This window comes from Pyrgilauda ruficollis, unplaced genomic scaffold (genome assembly GCF_017590135.1).
Source record: "Pyrgilauda ruficollis isolate IOZ18807 unplaced genomic scaffold, ASM1759013v1 scaffold12, whole genome shotgun sequence".
Taxonomy (NCBI): Eukaryota; Metazoa; Chordata; class Aves; order Passeriformes; family Passeridae; genus Pyrgilauda; species Pyrgilauda ruficollis.
Genome location: NW_024510321.1, coordinates 3,021,466 through 3,040,575, shown reverse-complemented (window position 1 = coordinate 3,040,575; position 19,110 = coordinate 3,021,466). Strand labels below are relative to the sequence as shown.

General features: G+C 36.1%; 1 protein-coding gene across 1 annotated transcript in view; it reads right to left on the bottom strand.

Moving 5' to 3' along the window:
• LOC121365033 (sodium channel protein type 5 subunit alpha-like) overlaps nt 1-17,349 on the bottom strand; it is a 31,591-nt gene extending 14,242 nt beyond the window's left edge. Inside the window, exons 1-15 of the mRNA XM_041488882.1 lie at nt 17,056-17,349; nt 15,534-15,652; nt 14,973-15,062; nt 13,771-13,899; nt 11,641-11,732; nt 10,576-10,782; nt 9,914-9,977; nt 9,146-9,287; nt 7,738-7,932; nt 6,476-6,667; nt 2,839-2,941; nt 2,253-2,482; nt 1,977-2,129; nt 1,306-1,659; nt 113-565 (exon numbers count right to left, since the gene is read on the bottom strand). Coding sequence (XP_041344816.1) covers nt 113-565; nt 1,306-1,659; nt 1,977-2,129; nt 2,253-2,482; nt 2,839-2,941; nt 6,476-6,667; nt 7,738-7,932; nt 9,146-9,287; nt 9,914-9,977; nt 10,576-10,782; nt 11,641-11,732; nt 13,771-13,899; nt 14,973-15,062; nt 15,534-15,652; nt 17,056-17,349 — 2,817 coding nt within the window. The remainder of the gene's footprint in view (nt 1-112; nt 566-1,305; nt 1,660-1,976; nt 2,130-2,252; nt 2,483-2,838; nt 2,942-6,475; nt 6,668-7,737; nt 7,933-9,145; nt 9,288-9,913; nt 9,978-10,575; nt 10,783-11,640; nt 11,733-13,770; nt 13,900-14,972; nt 15,063-15,533; nt 15,653-17,055) is intronic.
• Between the last annotated feature and the right edge of the window lie 1,761 nt (nt 17,350-19,110).

The window sequence follows — 19,110 nt, the reverse complement described above, 5'->3', positions numbered from 1 at the left end:
AAGAAAGTAAAATGGGAGAAATGACAGAAAGGATAATATTTACTGTTGAGTCTTTGAGATTGCATTTACAGATGCAAGTCACAATAATTTTTCAAATACCAATATTCCTTACCTGTTTCCTGTATTCTACAGCTGTGTGCAAAATGTGCCCATCATCACCTTCCTTGGGGTAAGCCTCTGCTGCTGTAATGGGAACACAGGTACTGTGGCTGGTCAAAATTTCTTCATATTTCCTTGCTATGGAGGAATTCTCTTCCACATGGCAACACTCTATATCGAAGGAGCTGTTGTCTATGTATTTCCTGACATGTGTCATGGCATAATTAGTAACCTCTATGCCCTTCCCAGAAACTTCTGCCAAAGTCTTCTTTTTGTCTGTTCTTCTGAGGCTTCCCCTCATTCTTTTGCAGCAGTGATCCCAAATTCTGTCTTTGACAGCCTTCAGGCTCTCGTGAATCTGTGCAATGGCAATCTGGTATTTAGTCCCTTCTCGAGGCTCCTCTTGTCCCTCTGGGCCATCAATGTTGAATGAACTCAGCAGCAAAGCAATGAACAGGTTGAGGACCTTAAAATAAAGTAAGTTGGAGACACTATTGCTAACAGAAGAGACACTTCAGAGACCCTCAAACTCGCTTTCATTAACTACTACTAAATAATGAAATTCTTTACTATTACTCTGGAATGTTGTTATGGCATGATATGGCTCCTTCTGGATGGACTGGCAGGAGAAAAAAGGAGGGAGGTGAGAGTTTGGGTATATCAAATATATTTTCACATGCTTTGATGTCCATAGTGTATGAGGAGGCAGACGTAGAAAAACAGTATGCAAAGATGAATTTTAATTACATCACCATCAAAAAGGATCTGGTATAGACCAACAAACCAAGCAGATCAAAAATATTTTGTCTGCCAGTAAATTTACATTAGATCTAGTATAAACCCAAAAATCTGGGTTCTGTAAACTTTTGATAGCACAGAGGCAATGTGTAATGCATTAAAAGCACTCAACAGTTTGGTGATTTGATCCCATCAATACAAAAGATTAAGATATCTGACACCCAATTATGATAAGCTCTGCACTTTTATACTCTGGATAGAAGGAATAATTTTATTTTGCTTCTATGTCTTGTGTGAGAAAGAGAAAGAAAGGGGAAAAGGGAAAAACGGAGACAGAACAAAACCGTATGTCAAGTGACACCCAGAAAAGATAATAAAGTGAATACTTTTCAAACAGTTGAGTTTTCCTCCAAAGAAAAAAGTAACTGGATGCATTTAGTAGGGACCGAAAACTGACTTGAAACTCACCACCAGGTTTCCTAGCACCAGGACAAGCAAGAAAATGGTGAGACATTTCCTTTTTCCAGCCACTTCCATGCATTCCCACATAGTTTCAATCCATTCTCCACATAATATTCGGAATATAATGAGGATTGAATGACTAAAATCTTTCATGTGCCAGCGTAATTTGCCATTGGGGCTTATTTTAGTGGAATTTGTGCTATAATCACTGCCCAAAATCTGCATTCCTACTACAGCAAAAATAAATACAGTGATTGCCAAAACCAGAGTGAGGTTACTCAGTGCACCAAATGAATGTAGAATTATTTTCATAAGAGTATTTAAGGCTGGCCAGGACTTTGCCAATTTGAAGATCCTGAGCTGTAAATAAAACACAAGGAAAAGAAAAAAGTTAAAACAGCCCAGATAGCACAGCACACAAAAAAGCCAGACCCCACATTTTCTACATTTATCTTTACTGCAGTAATATCACTATTTTTTCCCCAAAGAAAGCCTTCTAATTGTTTTGATGCAATTAAAATCACTCCAATTAAAAGCTCATGTTGTCTTACTACTTATCAATAAAGAAAACAGATTTAACATACTCATCAGCAAAATCATATGAGGGTATTTCACTGTACAACACATGCACTTTAAAAAAAAAAATAAGTGATTTTTTAATTTTAATAAATAATTACCAGCCTGAAAGGTGACAGATTTGTTCCAAAGCTTGCTAGGCCAATCAAAACAACCAAGCTATCAAAAATATTCCACTTTTCCTGGAAATAGTAGTAAGGATCTAGAGCAATGATTTTCAAGATCATTTCTACAGTAAAAATCAGGGTGAAGATCTGGAAAGATAAACATGAAATTCAGAAAAAAAGTCACTGAAAAAGTCTGTCTCCTTATGGAAGTGTCCCAGTATAAATACAGGGTTATAACTCAATTTTTAATCTTATATAGGCTTAACTTACCTGGTCACTTAGAGAAATCAGTCGTTGGTATACTGATTGCATGCCAGGGTACTCCATAGCCAGGAACAAGGTATTCAAGATAATGCAAACCATGATTAAGAGATCAACAAATGGATTCAAAATCACCAATTTCATCTTCTCTTTGACTGCTCTCCAGAATGGACAACAATTCCAAATTAGATACTTTTGAGGGAAATTTTTCCAAAATGTAGGACAGTTCAGTTTTGACTCTGTCAGACAAAGAGGGAAAGTGATATGTGAATAATCCTTTGTAGAATATCACAGAATGAAGAAAAAGACAATAATTCATTGAAAAGATTGAAAAGTCAATCTCACATGAGCAGAATGGCACCATGGAAAAAAATTATTTAGCTCATTCTGCACAAACTAATCACAGACTAATAAAGGTCAGGCAAAATTTACCCTTGGTAATTGCGAGTTGCAGGAGATATGAGAATATTTATTTTACTGAAATTTACATTTGGCAGCATAATTTCCCCTTTTAAAATAATGGTGCTTGTGACAGTTTGATCTCTCAGGTGGAGTCACACAAGCACCACAGGAAAAAGAGGAAAGAATGGCTTACTTGAATTATCTGTAAGAATTGTGGCTGCACTCATTAACCTCTGTCTTCGGACAGGATCATTGATAGCATCCATTGAGACCTCATAGTCCAGCAGGATCTGTCTCTTTGTTAGAAAGACAGCAGAAGATAATATAACAGGGGAACATGAAGATATAATAATTGCAATACAAATATTACAATACTTGCAATACAAAAATTACATCCAGCATGTGATAAATAATGTCTTTTCAAATATACATTATAGTGAAGCTTTAACTTGCTGAGAGAGCATAAAACAAACAAACCAAAAAAAAAATCAGGTGTTTGAAGACAAAGAACATTTCATCAAAATCAGTACAATATTTCAAGAATTTTTTTTCTTTCTCAAGATATTTAATTAGCAGTTATATTTCAATTATAAAAGAATGATAAAAACATCAACAGGGGGCAAGTGAAATGAATCAATCTGTCTTTCCAGTGAATGACAAAAACAACAGATAAAAAGAACACTGACCATCAGTTTGAATAAACTACTGGCTATTTAACTATGAATTCCTAATTATTAATAAATAATCATGTATTAATATGAAAAATAGTCACATAGTTAATACAAATTATTGGGATTTTTATCCCTATTAATCCTATCAAGATCTAACTAATATTGAACTGCCTAAAACCAGGAATGGCACTACTTTTGTTTTCATTAGAACTACCAGATGACAAGGAACCTGACAGACTGGGAGTGGACAGACTGACCACACCACAATGCACTGTACTTTAGTATTCCCTCTCAGCAAAACTGGATTTGCATAATTTTCTTTTTTTGGGAGGGATAAATGAACAAAAATATATCATAATGTTACCTCAAACTCTTATGATATTAGGATTTTTATAAACTTATTCTGTAAAACTGTTATTCAGGGAGTGAAACTGATATCCTTGTCCTTAAAAGTTTAATAACAATTATTTCTCTTTGTCACTCTGATATTTTAATGAAAATCTAAGCAAAACTTAGCTGATAGAGCTGTCAAAGAACAAACCTATAAAATGAATTGATACCACAGTGCTAAAATGTTCATTTTCCCCTCTGTTTTTTTTCTGAATCCAAAAGGCTCCAAAGACTTGTAATCATGGCCAGTGCAAGTCACCCTTCATTCTTTTCTCTAAGATCTGGTGTTTCAGAAAACCCTGAATAATTTGTGTTCCAGCCTGACTAAAGCTCTCAGACTTCTTGCTGAAATTCACAGCTGTTAGGGAACCTTCAGAGTTGTGCTTTTGGAAAGGACAAGGTCATTCACCCACACTGAACTGGTCACTGCTGCTCACAGATCTTCTGCTGAAGGAAATAACTGGGCATGAGAAGTCGTCTGACAAATTGGGATTTAAAATAGGGATGTACACTAGAGAAGTTATCTTTATAAACTCATTCTGTCCTACCAAAAAGCTTCTACCCAATATGCTTTTCTCTTTGACTTAGCACCTTTAGCCTCTTTTTGTGATGAAAGTAGAGAGGACATTGTTTGGGGAGTCCTCAAACAGCAGAGTTTGCACTACCAGTAGTCGTCAGAACATGGAATAAACTGCCACATTTGTTGCAGATTATTCTTATTTGACTAAAGGTCAAAATCTGCATTGGAGAAGCTCACACTGCTTGGATCATGCTATAGATTGTCCTAGAGATCTTCAGAACTTTGTCTTTCCTTGGACACAGAGAGGGGAAGGGACCTTGGAAAGGTCTGAAGATGTTATTTCTGAGATATAAAAATCCAGATTACATTTGGCATCCACCACTGCAGACTTTGTAGCCTTGCAGAAGTAAGTCTGGCAAATAATCCAAATTTATCTCCTGTCTCATACATCTCCTGCAGCACAGTCACAGACATAGAAGAATAAAGTTAAATAGGAATAAACAGCCATAAAAAAATGACACTTCTTATGAAAAGACTTTTTTTTTCTGAAAAGGTACAATAAAACACTACCATGGGCTGTGTCACAGCATTTCCTATAAGTGCAGCAGAACCAAACTAGGTCACAAAATTGAATTATATTCTTAACACAGCAGGGAAAACATTACTGACACTACAAGAAGCAAATGCTTTACTAAAGGAGATGACAGGTGGCTGCCAAGTGGGTGATTTGGATTCCTTCAGCTCGAATACAGAATTTATTATAGCTAGGATTACAGAATTTAGAAGAAATTCTGACCATGATGACTGTCAGAATGAGAATTTAATCATTTAATCAATTTTAGCTGGGATTATATGTCTGAGAAAAACTCCCCTTCAAGGATACTTTTTAAACAGACACAAGTTGGAACATTATTTCTCTTAGTTCTGCTATGGGAAAATTTTCATTTTCAGTGAGATGGGTGGAACAATTCTGGTGTTCTCTCAGAAGCAAAAGAGAATCTGTCATGGGATGAAACCAGTATAAGGGCATGAGAAGCTTTCTTTTTAGATATTGTTGAAAATAATTAAGTAATAAGGATAATTGCCTGAGAATTATTTTGAAAGATTCAGCTCAAGGTTAAAATATCTAAATATAGGTATCTAAATGAAGGTGTTGACAAAGAGACAGAGAAAGATTAAAGTTGGGATGGTCTTCTAGAAGGTACAGTATTTTGTCAGTGGCAAAGGTACTGTGGGAAAAAAAAATCTCCAAAATTAAGCAAAGAAAGAATAATGAGTCTTAGTAGAAGTTTCTTAATGGACTTAAAAATGAGTGTTCAGCAGAGGAGCCAGAAATTACTGCTGTAAACAAGATGTGAAACAATATGTGTGAGATTCAGCCTAACATTTTAGATATCCATGTTTAATTTATCCATCTGTGCAATGCATTTAAAATCCCAATATGTTTCTGATAAGTTTGGTTCACATAAATAAATTTGAGATGGTCTACTGAGACATTTGGTAGTTGAGACATCCACAGTAGCAGACATGGCACGTAACATCCGTGCCCTTCCATAGAGGAGGTGAAAGCCAAGACACTAGAAAAGCTCTAATGTCACTAGGTACCAATCTGTGACCTGAAAAATTAAATCTCCACTTGACTCTGGGAGTTTAGAACATAAAACACATATAGAAACTTTAAAAACCCCAAAAAATCCAAACCTTGGACACAATCTAGTTGCCTAAATGTAGGAATTTAGCAATATTTGAGGTGCTGTAAGGTTTATGAGATACCCACAAAGTGCTGGAAGGTGTGCCACAAATATTAAAGATATCTAGAACATCCACCATATGCAAGAGCATCTAAACTGGCAACAGATGCTTAAAGTCAGCAAGTGAATCACACCCCTAACATCAGAAATCATACTGAACTAGGCCCTATCCTAAATATTTAGGTCAGAGAATGAGCTGTGTGTAGAAAATAATAATAATTAAAAAATAAAATTTAAAAAAAAATAGTTAAGTCTTTAGGAAAACTCTTAAAGTTAAGAATTTTATATTTTTTTCTGCTGTACAGAGATGTTGACAGATCTTACCACAGCTCTCAGAGCACAGGTCTGTGGTGTGCCATAAGTGTACCACTGAGAGCCACTTCCAACTTCCCTTTCAGGTGCAGGTAATGCTGGCTCCCTCTGCTCCCAAAACCTCATCCTTGAATTGTCACATCACATGCAAATCTAGTGAATGTATTTTCTATTTCAAATACTTACAAGCTTCTTGTGGCAGCGATCAGGCTGTGAACGAAATATTTGCTCCTCATTTTCCTGGTCATCTGAAATTAAGTTTTGCCTTGAAGTAGGTGTTTCTTTATTGCTTTCTTTTCCTTCTGAATTTTTCAAGTCAGCAACTGACATTTCAGATCTAGCATGCAAGGCCTTACTGCTTTCTTCCACAGCCAACATCTGTAGGAAAAGCAGAACATCTGTCTGTTAATTCAAGGCAAATAGCAATGCATGGATGAGGATCATATACAGGTAATTATTATGCTATCTGAATTATTTGCACTGACAATTCCTAGGTTTCAAATTTAAACTGCCATCAGACAGGAGTACAAAATGCTATTCACAATTCTGAAAGACAAAGAAGGGTTATCTGTGAGCTACTCTCATTAAAGTCTGCCCTTGTCACTCTAAATATTGTATTTTATATCTGATTTACAAAGTATTATGGCTTATCTTTTCACTTTCCTTTTCTTGATTTGAAAAGGAACTTGAGTCCAAGACAGCAGAAGACCAAGGGCTCAAACTAATCCTAAAATGTTAAATTTTCCTAAATCCTAATCCTGTTGAAAGAAAAATAGAAAGAAGAAAAAAGAAAAACAGAAGGAAGAAAAGCCTAAGCAAAGCCTGGCTAGGTGGAATGTCAGGCACAGAAACATTACTGAGCTGTCAACAACTGTAGAGGAGGAACTTGGTAAAATGGTGATGCCTAACACTTTAAACATGAAATTTGATAGTTGCTAGAGAATTTGTTTGTCTTCTTACAAGTCTGACTTTTCTGACTGCTAGGAGTAAATCAGAGATATTTTTTATTTAAGGTAGAAGATAAAATGTATCCACTCATGCTTCCTCCCTGCAGTAATATCAGGAAAGGGTACCCAGAGAAAGGAATTTTTGGGCATAGCACTAATGGTACTGTACAAGAACAGGGCAAACTATGGAGTGCAGCATTCATACAATACCATGAAAGTTACTTTCTTGCCAGAAAGCCATTCCTGTACAATGTCAGGTCTGCAAATCCTAGAACTTGGTAAGTTGTAACTTGGATTCGTGATGGGTTTTTGTATCACAGGAACATTTATGTATTTTAACATATATATACATGTATATGTGCATTTGTAAAGACATAAAGAGAAATGAAGTGTCAGGAAGTATTGTAACAAGCCCATGTTTAATTCCAAACATTATTTCCCTAATTCACAAACAGCAGAAAACAAAACGGATCTACAGATTATGTATGATAATTTACAAACCTGTTCCTTCTCTATAATTTGTCTGGCATCCTGAAGCAGTTTTTCCTTTGCCTCTGTTTCAGCACGGGTTGCTCTGTTTTCCTCTTCATATGCCATGGTTACCACAGCCAAGATCAGATTGAAGAGATAAAATGAGCAGAAGAAGATGACTGCCATAAAAAAAAAGATGCAGGACACTCCAGAGGTACGGATGGTCTGTGAGGAAAAGGTAAAAGTGGTAATAAATTCCAAACAAACTAATATTTACAAAGCAATTTCAAAATACCTTTAAACAATTTATTTTTCTATGCAATACAAAAGTTTAATGCACTGCAGTGTTTTCAATGTACAACAGCAGGATCTGCTTCTGGTCTAAGTTATACATAATAATGTCACATACTGCAGAAAAGAATTAACAAATCACATTCTTAAAATAAATCAAATTTCTTCCAGCAAATCAGGCAAATGATCATCAGAGTTTAAGCTATGAGAAGACAAATTCATCTGCTAAGACATAAACAGGTGACTGTGGAAGAAATTAATGAAACTCAGCAATAAAGATGAAAGCTAGGATTATCTATACAATTATGAAAGATGTTTTAATTACAGAATCAGAGACAACATTTAGACTGATCATCTTATTCTTTATTTTTTTAAATAGTAGCAGAAGAGATGGTTCAAAATTAAGCTCTGAGACATTAAAAACTAAAAGTCACATGATGTTCAAATAGCACAAGACGTTGCCTCCATTTAAAAAAAGTTAGAGTGAATAAAGGCTGATGGAAAAAAGATTTCAAATGGGCCACTATGAAAGGTACAGAACAAGGCAGAGAATATTGTTCCTCTGTGGAAAAGGCACTGTAGAGATGTAAGGGATCCAGGAAGTTCTCTATGGGTATTTTTACATCATTTTTTTTCTTAAAATCACAGAATTGAGAAGTTACATTCAACTCTCAGAATCAAAGCATAAAGTTCCCCAATTTTTTTAGTGCCATGTTGTCAAAAACGAAAGTGTGTACGTTGAGCCAAAAGGTTTGGTGAGGTGTCAGCACTTAAAAGGAAGACGAACAGAGAATGTGACAAATCCTCACATTCCCTACAGTAGCAGGGAGCTCCCTGGCTGGATCTGCTCCATATCCCAATCCTTGGGTGGTTACATACAAATATTTAACTATTATTTAGCTCTTAACCACTGACCTGAGTGTGTTCACCAACAAAACTATGAGCATCCACAGCAGGGTTGCGCCCACCTAACATCACTTGTAGAAGGTGCTACAGTTCAGTCACTTGACTCTACTTCCTTAATATTTACATTAATTTTAGAAGAAAATTGGTGTCAATAATGTTAAAACTAATACAGACTTTTCTATTGGACATAAAGCTCTGAATTGCACACCTAAGTCACTCCAAGAGGTAAAAAAGTACCCACTTGTCTGTAGAGACGCTCCCAGTAGTCCTGGGTCATCAGCCGGAACACAGAGAGGAAGGCCCAGCCAAAATGATCAAAACTTGTATAACCAAAATCAGGATTGTTCCCAATCTTCTCACAGGTGTAGTTTTCTGGACACTCACTTCAAACCACAAAAGAAATGTTAAATAATACTTATGTGGAGATTCAGTTGAATCTGAAAGCATCCAATACACAGTGACAAATAAAGATTCATTCAGTTTGTCTGAAAAGAGGTTTCATTTTTTTATTCCACAAAATATTCCTGTCAGAAGGGCTGATTCATATCTCACCATTCCAGAAATCCATTTGTCTAGTAAAGAAAACTAGACAGAAACCTTAGTTCGAGACTAGACAAAAACTTTCACTGATGTGGATATGTCCTAACAAATACAGAGAGTGGTGAAAAATGAAAACACCTTTATTTTTTAATAATTCACCAAGACGAGGAGAGGAGAATTTATTAATATCTAAAAAGTCTTTAGTGATCTGTTCCACTTCTCATTTATATCATTCTCCTTTATCATTATACTCCCAGTAGTTAGCAGCAAAGTACATATAAAATTGGCTGCATTCTTGTACTTCATTCCTTTTCTGGTGTGAAATTTGTGGTTTTTAATTTAATAACACACCCACAGATCCATTTCTCCCTCCTGAATAATCGTCACCATTCCTTTAGACCAGAAATAAAACCACAGTTCATCTGGAGGAAAAAATTAAGAAAGTACTAAAACTGCTTTGTCCACTTACTAGGGATCTGCACTGTACCCACACAGCAATATTTCAGAAGAGTCTTTCAATCTGTAGCATTGTTCTAATGAAAAAAAAAAAATCAAATAATCATAAAATCAGAAGTTTTCAGTTTCTGTAGCTTTCTGTCAGTAAGCCAAACATTACTGCACTTTATAAATACTCTGATGGATCAAACCTCTGTGAAAGATCCTTTCCCAACAAAGGACTGATTCTCAGCAGATCTCTCTCTCTGGCAATTTAAAATAAATAGTAACAATTTGCTGCACAACTAACAATGTAAGATTTTATTTGATCTTTGGTAAAAATGAGAATCTCTATGAGAAGTAGACAAAATCCATGAAATACAGAGTAAGTGATGGAAAAAATCATTCCCTGTGCAGTACCCCTAAAATTAATATCCCTGTGCAATGCAGAGATAAAGAAGAAAATGCTTATAGAAAACTCAGTCCCTTCTATCCCACAGACTGCTGATCTTTCTCCAAATCCAAGATTCTCTAATCTCATATTCAGTTGTCCCAGAGACTTCATACTACTACTTGTGCAAATGGGGGGACAAACCTTCTTGGCAGAAATACATGCAAACTATACCTTAATATCCCTGTGAAAAATCAATACATACATAGGAAGATTATGTAAAGGGAGAAAAGAAAAACATTTACCTTCATTATTTGGTACATATATCTTGGGATCCTTACATAATGAGTCATTGTACAGAGTATTATTGAGGACACATTTGGATTTTAAATTGCCCATAAAGAGCTGGAGGCCTATGAGTGCAAATACACTCAAGCAAAACACAGTCAGGATCAGCACATCCAAGAGCTTCTTAACAGACTCAACAAGTGAATTTACAATGACTTTCAGACCTAGGAAAATAAGATCCAATAACATGGAAAGTGAGAAAAGGAATGTAATGATGTTCCTATATGACAAGATATGACAGCTACAAGTTTGTTAAAGACAAAGGAAAAGTATTGATGTGTGGCTTTTACACTAAAATTAAACACCTTCAATGTTTCATTGATGCTATAGTTTCATCAAAAAATCAAAATATATTTGCAATTACATATATAATTATTATATATTAATATATATTATGACCATGAGATATATAGTAATTTATGGATTTTCAAGTCAATTTTTGCAGTTGGACTCTGAAATCATTCTTTGGTACCCTAATTAAGGACACAACTTACAAAAATATTGAATATCTGGATGGTATATGCAACATACTGTTGAAAGTGTTACACACAATCCAGACAGTGGCTGTGGTCAGTAAGGAAACAAAAGAAAGTCTCTCAAATTGTGAAATCAGCATTCTGGGAAATAAACCAGACAAGGATTAGCTAATGAGGTAGAACATGAAACCAGAAATATGGTGGTTCAGATATATTACGTTAAGAAAACATATTACATACAGTGGGCTGTTCCAGGAAGACAAATTAAAGAGACAAAGGCACTGGGCTAAATAAAAATGTACATCAGTGATGAGACAAAAAAAAAAAACCAAACAAAAACCATAATACAAATTTGTTTTTGTCAAAACCATTTGAAGGAAAGATGCTTTTTAAAAACTGTGTTATTGCGCCGCTGAAGGTGCACAACAGTCACACCTTGGGATCACAAAAAGTGACCAGAGAACTGGAAGACAAGAACAGGAGTGGAACTAGAATTTACATTCTGGTGAAGCAGAGAGAAAATCAGTAAGATGTGTTGTTCCTTACCTGGTATTACTGAAATAGCTTTCAAAGTCCTCAGTACTCTGAAAGTTCGAAGAACTGAAACATTGCCCACGCTATGAAATGCAGTAATGTACCTGGAAAATTAACCCACACTCAGCTGAATGACAAAGATGGAGCTTTTCAAAGCATTTGCTTATGGAGCAGGCAGTAATGAATACACTGCAGAAAATATATCCTAAGATACATGCCTAAAATTAGGAATTAAAGTCCATTTATAGGCATGGATGTAATGTAAAGGGGCTTTGCAGCAGTGCCACTGAAAAGAAATACAGGAAACTCCTACTTAGTGTGGATTTGGAGGCTTTAACTTTTTGAAAGAGTTTATCCATCAAAATGTCAAATAAATATAAAACTTCCAATGTCATAACCACACTCTTACACTGAGACTTCTCTCATGAAAGTACATGTTGCAGCTGTCTCAAAACAAAATACACACTTCAGGAGAAGGAAGTTGGACAACAGTAGATTTATAATGTGATTATTCTGCACCACATGGGTCTTCCTAACCTTGAACAGTCAGTGAGAACTTGAGTATTGCAACTTGTTCAATTTTAACATTTTAGCAATTAGAAAATTTCATCAAATCAGTATTTTAAAGCATTGCATAGTCTATACAGATTTAACAGGTTACCCCAAATTTTCTAAGACTTCTTTCATGTGAGAAAGGACACGAATTGTGACTCATCTCATGACAAGCTCATAACTGGTAACAAAATTCCTTAAAAAATAAAGTCTCAATAAAAAAATCCAAGACAACAATGGTTGAAAAGGCAACCTCCCCCTCAAAGCATGACTTTGTCAGCAGCAGATCAGAGCACATGGGCTTTGCCTGGTCTGTAAGACTGAATAATTATCAAGTACCTTAAGTAATAATTAAACTTGAGTTAGCAGCTGAGCTAATTTCTAAATAGGTTTTTTTTTTTTTTGTTGTTGTACTATAAGACATGGAAAAAAACAGAGGCAGTATATTGTAAAGTTGAACTTTAATTAATTAGGGGAGCAGGCAGGGAAAAAGGACCATAAATTAAATTTTTCATGCAGCTCTTGGACTGTCTTGTGATAGTTGTAACTATCTGGTAATAGATGCTGATGATCAACAGTATTCAAGCTCCTTAGTAGTTCATTATTACCCATAAGAATAATTGTTCATATACATACAGATGTGTGTGATGACACCTGTGTACATATAACCTATTATTTACAAATGAGGAAAAACCTACATGTAGTGTTAGAAACTACTCCCTTCTTTTTTATTCTGCCACCTGACAACTTCATTTGGTGCCTTTAGCTCTCATTGTAGGAAGAAAAATAATTTTTTGTTCTCTTTTTGTCTCTGTGCTGTACACTTCAACTGTGTTCCTGCTCTGCAACTGTCTTTTCATGAGAGTTTTACTCTATTTAGTTTTTTGGTATGTGGAATTACAGATATGCATATTCACTGCAGCTTTTTTAATTCTGACATATTTTGACATGTGAGGTGCAAAACTACACAAGGTCCTGAATTTAAACACAGGCTACACAGAGAAATAATGTGTGTTCTGCTTCTCCACTTCTTACCCACAATGTCTTCATTTTCTACCTCCTTCTCTGACCATGACTGCGTGCTGGAGTGGTGCTTTTACAAAACTGTCTGTTTAAACTCCAACATCATCTTCCCAACAAGTGGAGGCTATTCCAGAGCCCATGAATTTGTATGTAAAACAAGGTGTGTTCTTCCTTGAGCATCATTTGACCCTGGAATTTCTTCAGTTATTTACCAAGTAATTCAACACCTTGTGACCCATTTTGGACCCTTCTCAAATAAGCTTCATCTGATCCAGAGTACAGCTAAGACAGCATAAAGAGGCAGGCTTGGTTTGGGCTGTTTATGCAATTACCTCTTGTCAAAATTCAAATAAAGACTAAATTGAGAGCAATAACACAGTTCTAAGATGAGCTTTTAATTTAGGTCTTATTTTAAAGTCTGTTTTTCTCATTGCAGACATGCAAAATGTGATTCAAGCGCAGTTTAGCAGGGAGGATGCCAACAACTGTAAGGACTTTCAGCAACACCAAATGTTACTTTTTCTTATTTGTCCCCTGAGTGTAAAAGAAAAACTGAGTTTTACTTACATTACAATAATAATAGAAAAATCCAAGCAGTTCCATGGATCTCGAAGAAAAGTAAATTCATTCCAAACAAATCCTCTTGCTACTACTTTAATCAATATTTCAGTAGTATATACAGCAGTGAAAACATGTCTGAGGAGGAAAGTGTATATTAAAGTTACAGAAATAAAAATATCAATAAGACTGATACATATTCAGGCACATTTCTATCTTTTCTCTGATTTAGTCCCTTCATAGAGATAAAGGTAGAAAATGTGAAGCAAAATAGAACAGGTTGCATTACTTTCAGAAGCGTCGTGGGGACAAGATGTCCTCTTGAATTTTAGTAAATTTTCCATCTAAATCTACAAACACAAACACTCACATAAGCATATGATGATATTTCTGGATGAAAGATAGCTAACGTTTCCTTAGAAAACATTTTCAAGACTGTGTTTATGTTCTAAAGCAGACTAGAAAATTTCAAAGCCTCACCATTCTGGCAGAACAACAACAACAACAAAGATTTATTTCAGCCTGTAAAGTTTGCACATTTTATATATTTGTTCTGACAAATACACTATAACTGAAACAAATCCTACAGAAAATTAAGTTATCACCATGCTTACACCAAAATAAAAGGAATTAAAATTACAGAACTTCTGAGGCTCCAGGCACATTTTCCAGATTTAATTCTGGAATATGAACTCAAGTTACACTGGATACAGTGCACAAGTACCAAAAGAAGCAAGACATTACAAATAAATGGCTTCCTAAAGGGAACAACTGACTTAGGAGAGACACCAGAAAACAGAGGAAAGAAAAGAATGAATATTTATTCCTTTATAGCTTTTGCATGAGGCAACTACAACAGACATTCAGGTTATTGCTGCAGAATGAGAGATATTAAGTTAAAATCCTGCTGCACAATCTCTCTCTGCTGCACAATCCTCAAAAGGAAAAATGGGCCAACCTCCTATGTTACACCAGATGGCAAAATTAGGCAAGACAGAAAAAAGGGCATATGGTGAGAGCCTCTGAGAAAAGGCACTGAATCTCCACAAAAGACTGGGTGATATAATAACAATCCTCAGCCTTCCTCAGGGGTCTATCTGAGAATTTTCAAGCCCCAGAATTAGACCACCACATAATTTATTTAATTTTTTCAGTCCTGCATGTTAGTATCTTTGGAAAAATAGTGAGCAGATGGCCACTGAGGTACTTACTCAGTCCAGTAGGCTTCTGCAAGAAGGTTAGGGATAGTCATAGCCATACAATTGAGTAACACAGTGCATGTAATAATGCCAAGAAAAACTGTGAATAGTAAGTCAAGGAAAAAACATCTATGTTATACAAAATGAGGTTCATGCAAGTTGCTGATTTCCACACACAAAAACCTCACAAGCATTCAAATAATAACTTTTCATTTGAATATGCTCAGAATCACAAATTTTCCTGAGTTGGAAGGGACCCACAAGGATCAACAAAATCTAATTCCTATCCTTGCTAAGGACCATCCCAAGAACCTCCCACCAAGATCAAATCTTCTCAACTGGGGAAAATTCATGTTTTAAATATAAAAATTAATTATCTGCATGTGGAGAGGGTTTTGGAAGTTAGGACACTAGTGGGACATAACATGTTTGACACGTTCAGAGATATTCACCTAAATCCACTAATTAATAATTCCAAATAAAAGCAGAAAAAACAGAAACAGAGGAACAGAATAACAGAAAATGGCCCAGAATATTTTAAGATTCAAATCAGGGTAACCAATGAAAGGATATGAATGGATCAGAATTTTAATTGCTTTTTTTCTGACTGGATTAAAAGGACCAAATATAAACAAGGCAGGTGTGGCAGTAAACCGGAAAATAGTCCTCCTTTTATTTAGCACCATAAAAGTCTATTAAAAAAAAAAATTCATATTACATGAAACATTTAAATGAATTAAAAATTTGTGCAAAAAACATGTTCAGTTTTTCAAGTCTGCATCTAGAGCTGTATCTAACTGCAGTTAGGAGCAGAGCTTTCCTTTATTCTTACTTGGAGCTGTGACCTGATTGTACACATTTTGAAAGAAAGCAGCTCTACTGAAGTTCATTATTGCCTGATAGGAAGAAGCCATAAAGGGAATGAATATGAAGAGCAAGTAATCATATTCATTTGGTCAAAGTAATTAAATTACTACTCTGGGACTAACAATGGTCTTAATATCTTACTCTCAGACAGTGTTACATGCTACAAGAGATTATTTACAAGATGCAGATTGTGTAGCACTGCCAAAATCCTGGACAGTCAAAGCAAAAATTTTAATTTTGAAATAACTCTATATTGTCACATAACACTGTAAATTCCCTCTAAGCTACCTTAAGGTCCATGCAGCTCAGCACATTTGCCATACAGTAAAAATGAAATCTCTTGAATAAAAACACAGCTTCCTGACTTTAATATAAATTTCTTCAACTCAATCAACCTTAGTTCTTCTTCATCAATAGTATCACTTTGATTACTTTGAGAAAAAAGTATCTGGAAGATCATAGTCTAAAGCATGCTCTCTGATAAAATTATTAAATTCCAATACCTCACTGGCACACACTGAAACAGCAACAAGGACTGGATGGAACCTTCTGCTCTTGAGATCAAGTCTTCCTTGATAGTAGTAATAATTTAATTTAAGTATTTAATTTAGAAGGGATTCCTAGACTATCTACTTTATACACTGTTATAATCAACATTACCAACCACTTTGGAATAGCATGATGTATGTGCAATATAAATATGGAACAATAAAAAAAGCCAGTGAGACATAAAGTTACAAAAAATTAATTTAAGACAATGAAAATAAATAGGTTTGCTACACAAAGTAATGCAAATATCTCAAATGTGCCTCCTTTAATTTGTATAGTATTTGTAATTCAGTGAAAGCATCTGCAATTCCAGCATAACCAACTGTTGGGCAGGCACTGTTTATACAACAGAGATCTCAGCCCCACAGGCATCAGAGAAACTGCTCTGGAAAACAAAGCATCACTCATCCCAGAATATATTTACTAATAAAGTGCACAAAACACATATCGTATTTTCAGAATTCATTTTGATTCTTGACTGGAACTTAAAATACCTCTTCATTTCATAATGAAGAGCATACCTTAGAACTCCCACACAAAAGTTGTCAATAATGTTAAAAGCTCTATCTACAGAGCAATCAAACCCCAGCACCTCCTGAAAAGAGCTTTTACTATCCCTTAAGAGCTCAGCAGGAAAAAATAAAAAAAAAAAAAAAATACAAGCTTGGGAAGTTTTAACCTTGTGATCACTGTAGTATGGATCAAAATCCTCCAGGGGTTCCCCAACCAGCTCTGCAGGAATATCCCCATACAGAGATGGCAAAGTTTTGCAGATTTTCAGGTCAAGCTGAGGAGTAAGTTTATCTTCTTCAGCTCCTTGTTCTTTAACTTTGTTCTCTTTAACTCCTTTGTTCTCTTTAACTTTGACTTGCTCCTTTTTTTTGTTGGCAATCCTTTCCTCGATTGCTGCCAAGGACTCAGGGGTGAATCGTCGAAATCTGTGAGCTTCTGATGGCCAAAACAAGGGATTCATTTTTCCTTCTGAGTGTTTGTTTCCAGCACTAGAGGTAACTTAAGAAAGAAAGCTCTTGACAGTTACAGAATACCAGAAATTACACACAGCTTCAATATATATTATATACATGATTTTTTACTTCTCTGAAACTCTGTGTCAGAATAAAATAGATTAAAACAGAGTAGAATATGAATAGACTGTTTCAATTGAAAAGAATCTACAATGACCATGCAGCCCAACTGCCTGACCAGTTCAGGGCTGACCATTGTAAGGCCTTGGGCACTGCCCAAGTGCTTCTTAAACACTGACAAGCTTGGGGCATCAACCATCCATCTAGGAAGCCTGTTCCAGTGTTTGACCACCCTTTTGGCAAAGAAATGCCTCCTCATGTCCCATGTAAACCCCCTGCAGTGTGGCTCTGGACCATTCCCACGTGTCCTATCACTGGATCCCAGGCAGAAGAGCTCAGCACCTAATTCTCCACTTCTCCTCCTCCGGAAGCTGTAGATGAGGTCACTGACAGCCATGAGGTCACCCCTCAGCCTCCTTTTCCCAAAAGTAGATAAGCCCAAAGCCCCCAGCAGGTCCTGTCAGGGCATTCCTTCCAGCCCTTCCACCAGCTTTGGTGCCCTCCTCTGGACACACTCAAGGACCTTCTCATCCTTATTCAATAGCAGGGCCCAGAACTGCCCACAGTGCTGCAGATGAGGCCACACAACACTGGACACACTCAAGGACCTTCTCATCCTTCTTAAATAGCAGGGCCCAGAACTGCCCATAGCACTCCAGATGAGGCCACACCAACACTGGACATAGCAGGACAATCACCTCTTCTGACCAGCTGGTCCTGCTGTGTTTGAGGCACTCAGGATGTAAGGCAAAACCAAGTAGAAGTACATGGATTTAGAAGAATGAGTAATGAAAAACAGACCAAATAAAATCAACTACTTAATCTGGATCCACCTGTGTGATTCAGGTTACAGAAGAAATACTTTTTTCCTTTGCCTTTCCAGCTTGGAAGCATCAAAATCACACCTCTATCACAACTCTGACAATCATCTAATTGTTTCTCACTGTACATTAAAGTATCAGCAGCCTTGCACCTCAGCTACTGCCCCTCTGTACTTCCTGAAAACAGAATTTAGTTCCACATGTCCCATCTCTAAGGCTCATCAGATCCATCCCCTCCACAGAGCAAGGCCAACACCAAATTCAGTTCAAGCCTTCATCAGTTGCATTTTCAATTATTCTGCTTGAGGTTTAAATCCCTGAAAAGGGGAAGGGTGGCAATGAGAAGCACTGAGGTGACAAGACAAATACTGTAAGTATTCAGTTACTAATACTCAAATCTACCACACTACTGTAGATGACAGCAATTTACATGACACCAGTCCTCATCCACAGATGAAGAACATTTTGACCCATTACAGAATGATTTGTCCTTTGTAAATTACATCAAAACCAATTACTTCCATTTAATAAACAGTTTTGGTCACTGCCAAGTCTTTAAAACACTCCGCATTTTTGATTGCTGAGGTCCAGCTGTGCTTCTTGTGAGCTCACATATGGACTATGTTAGAGAATCAATACTCTCTTGCAATTACAGCTCTCATCTTTAGACATGAGATGCAAATATATTTATTTTAAAAGAATATGAAAGCAAGAATGATTGTGCAATGATTTTGTTGGGGTATATGGGACTTGGGAGCAGTTTTTTCTCCTCTGGGACTTTCCAAGCATGTTGAGATCTGATCAGGAACCGCAACTCAGAGATCAGAA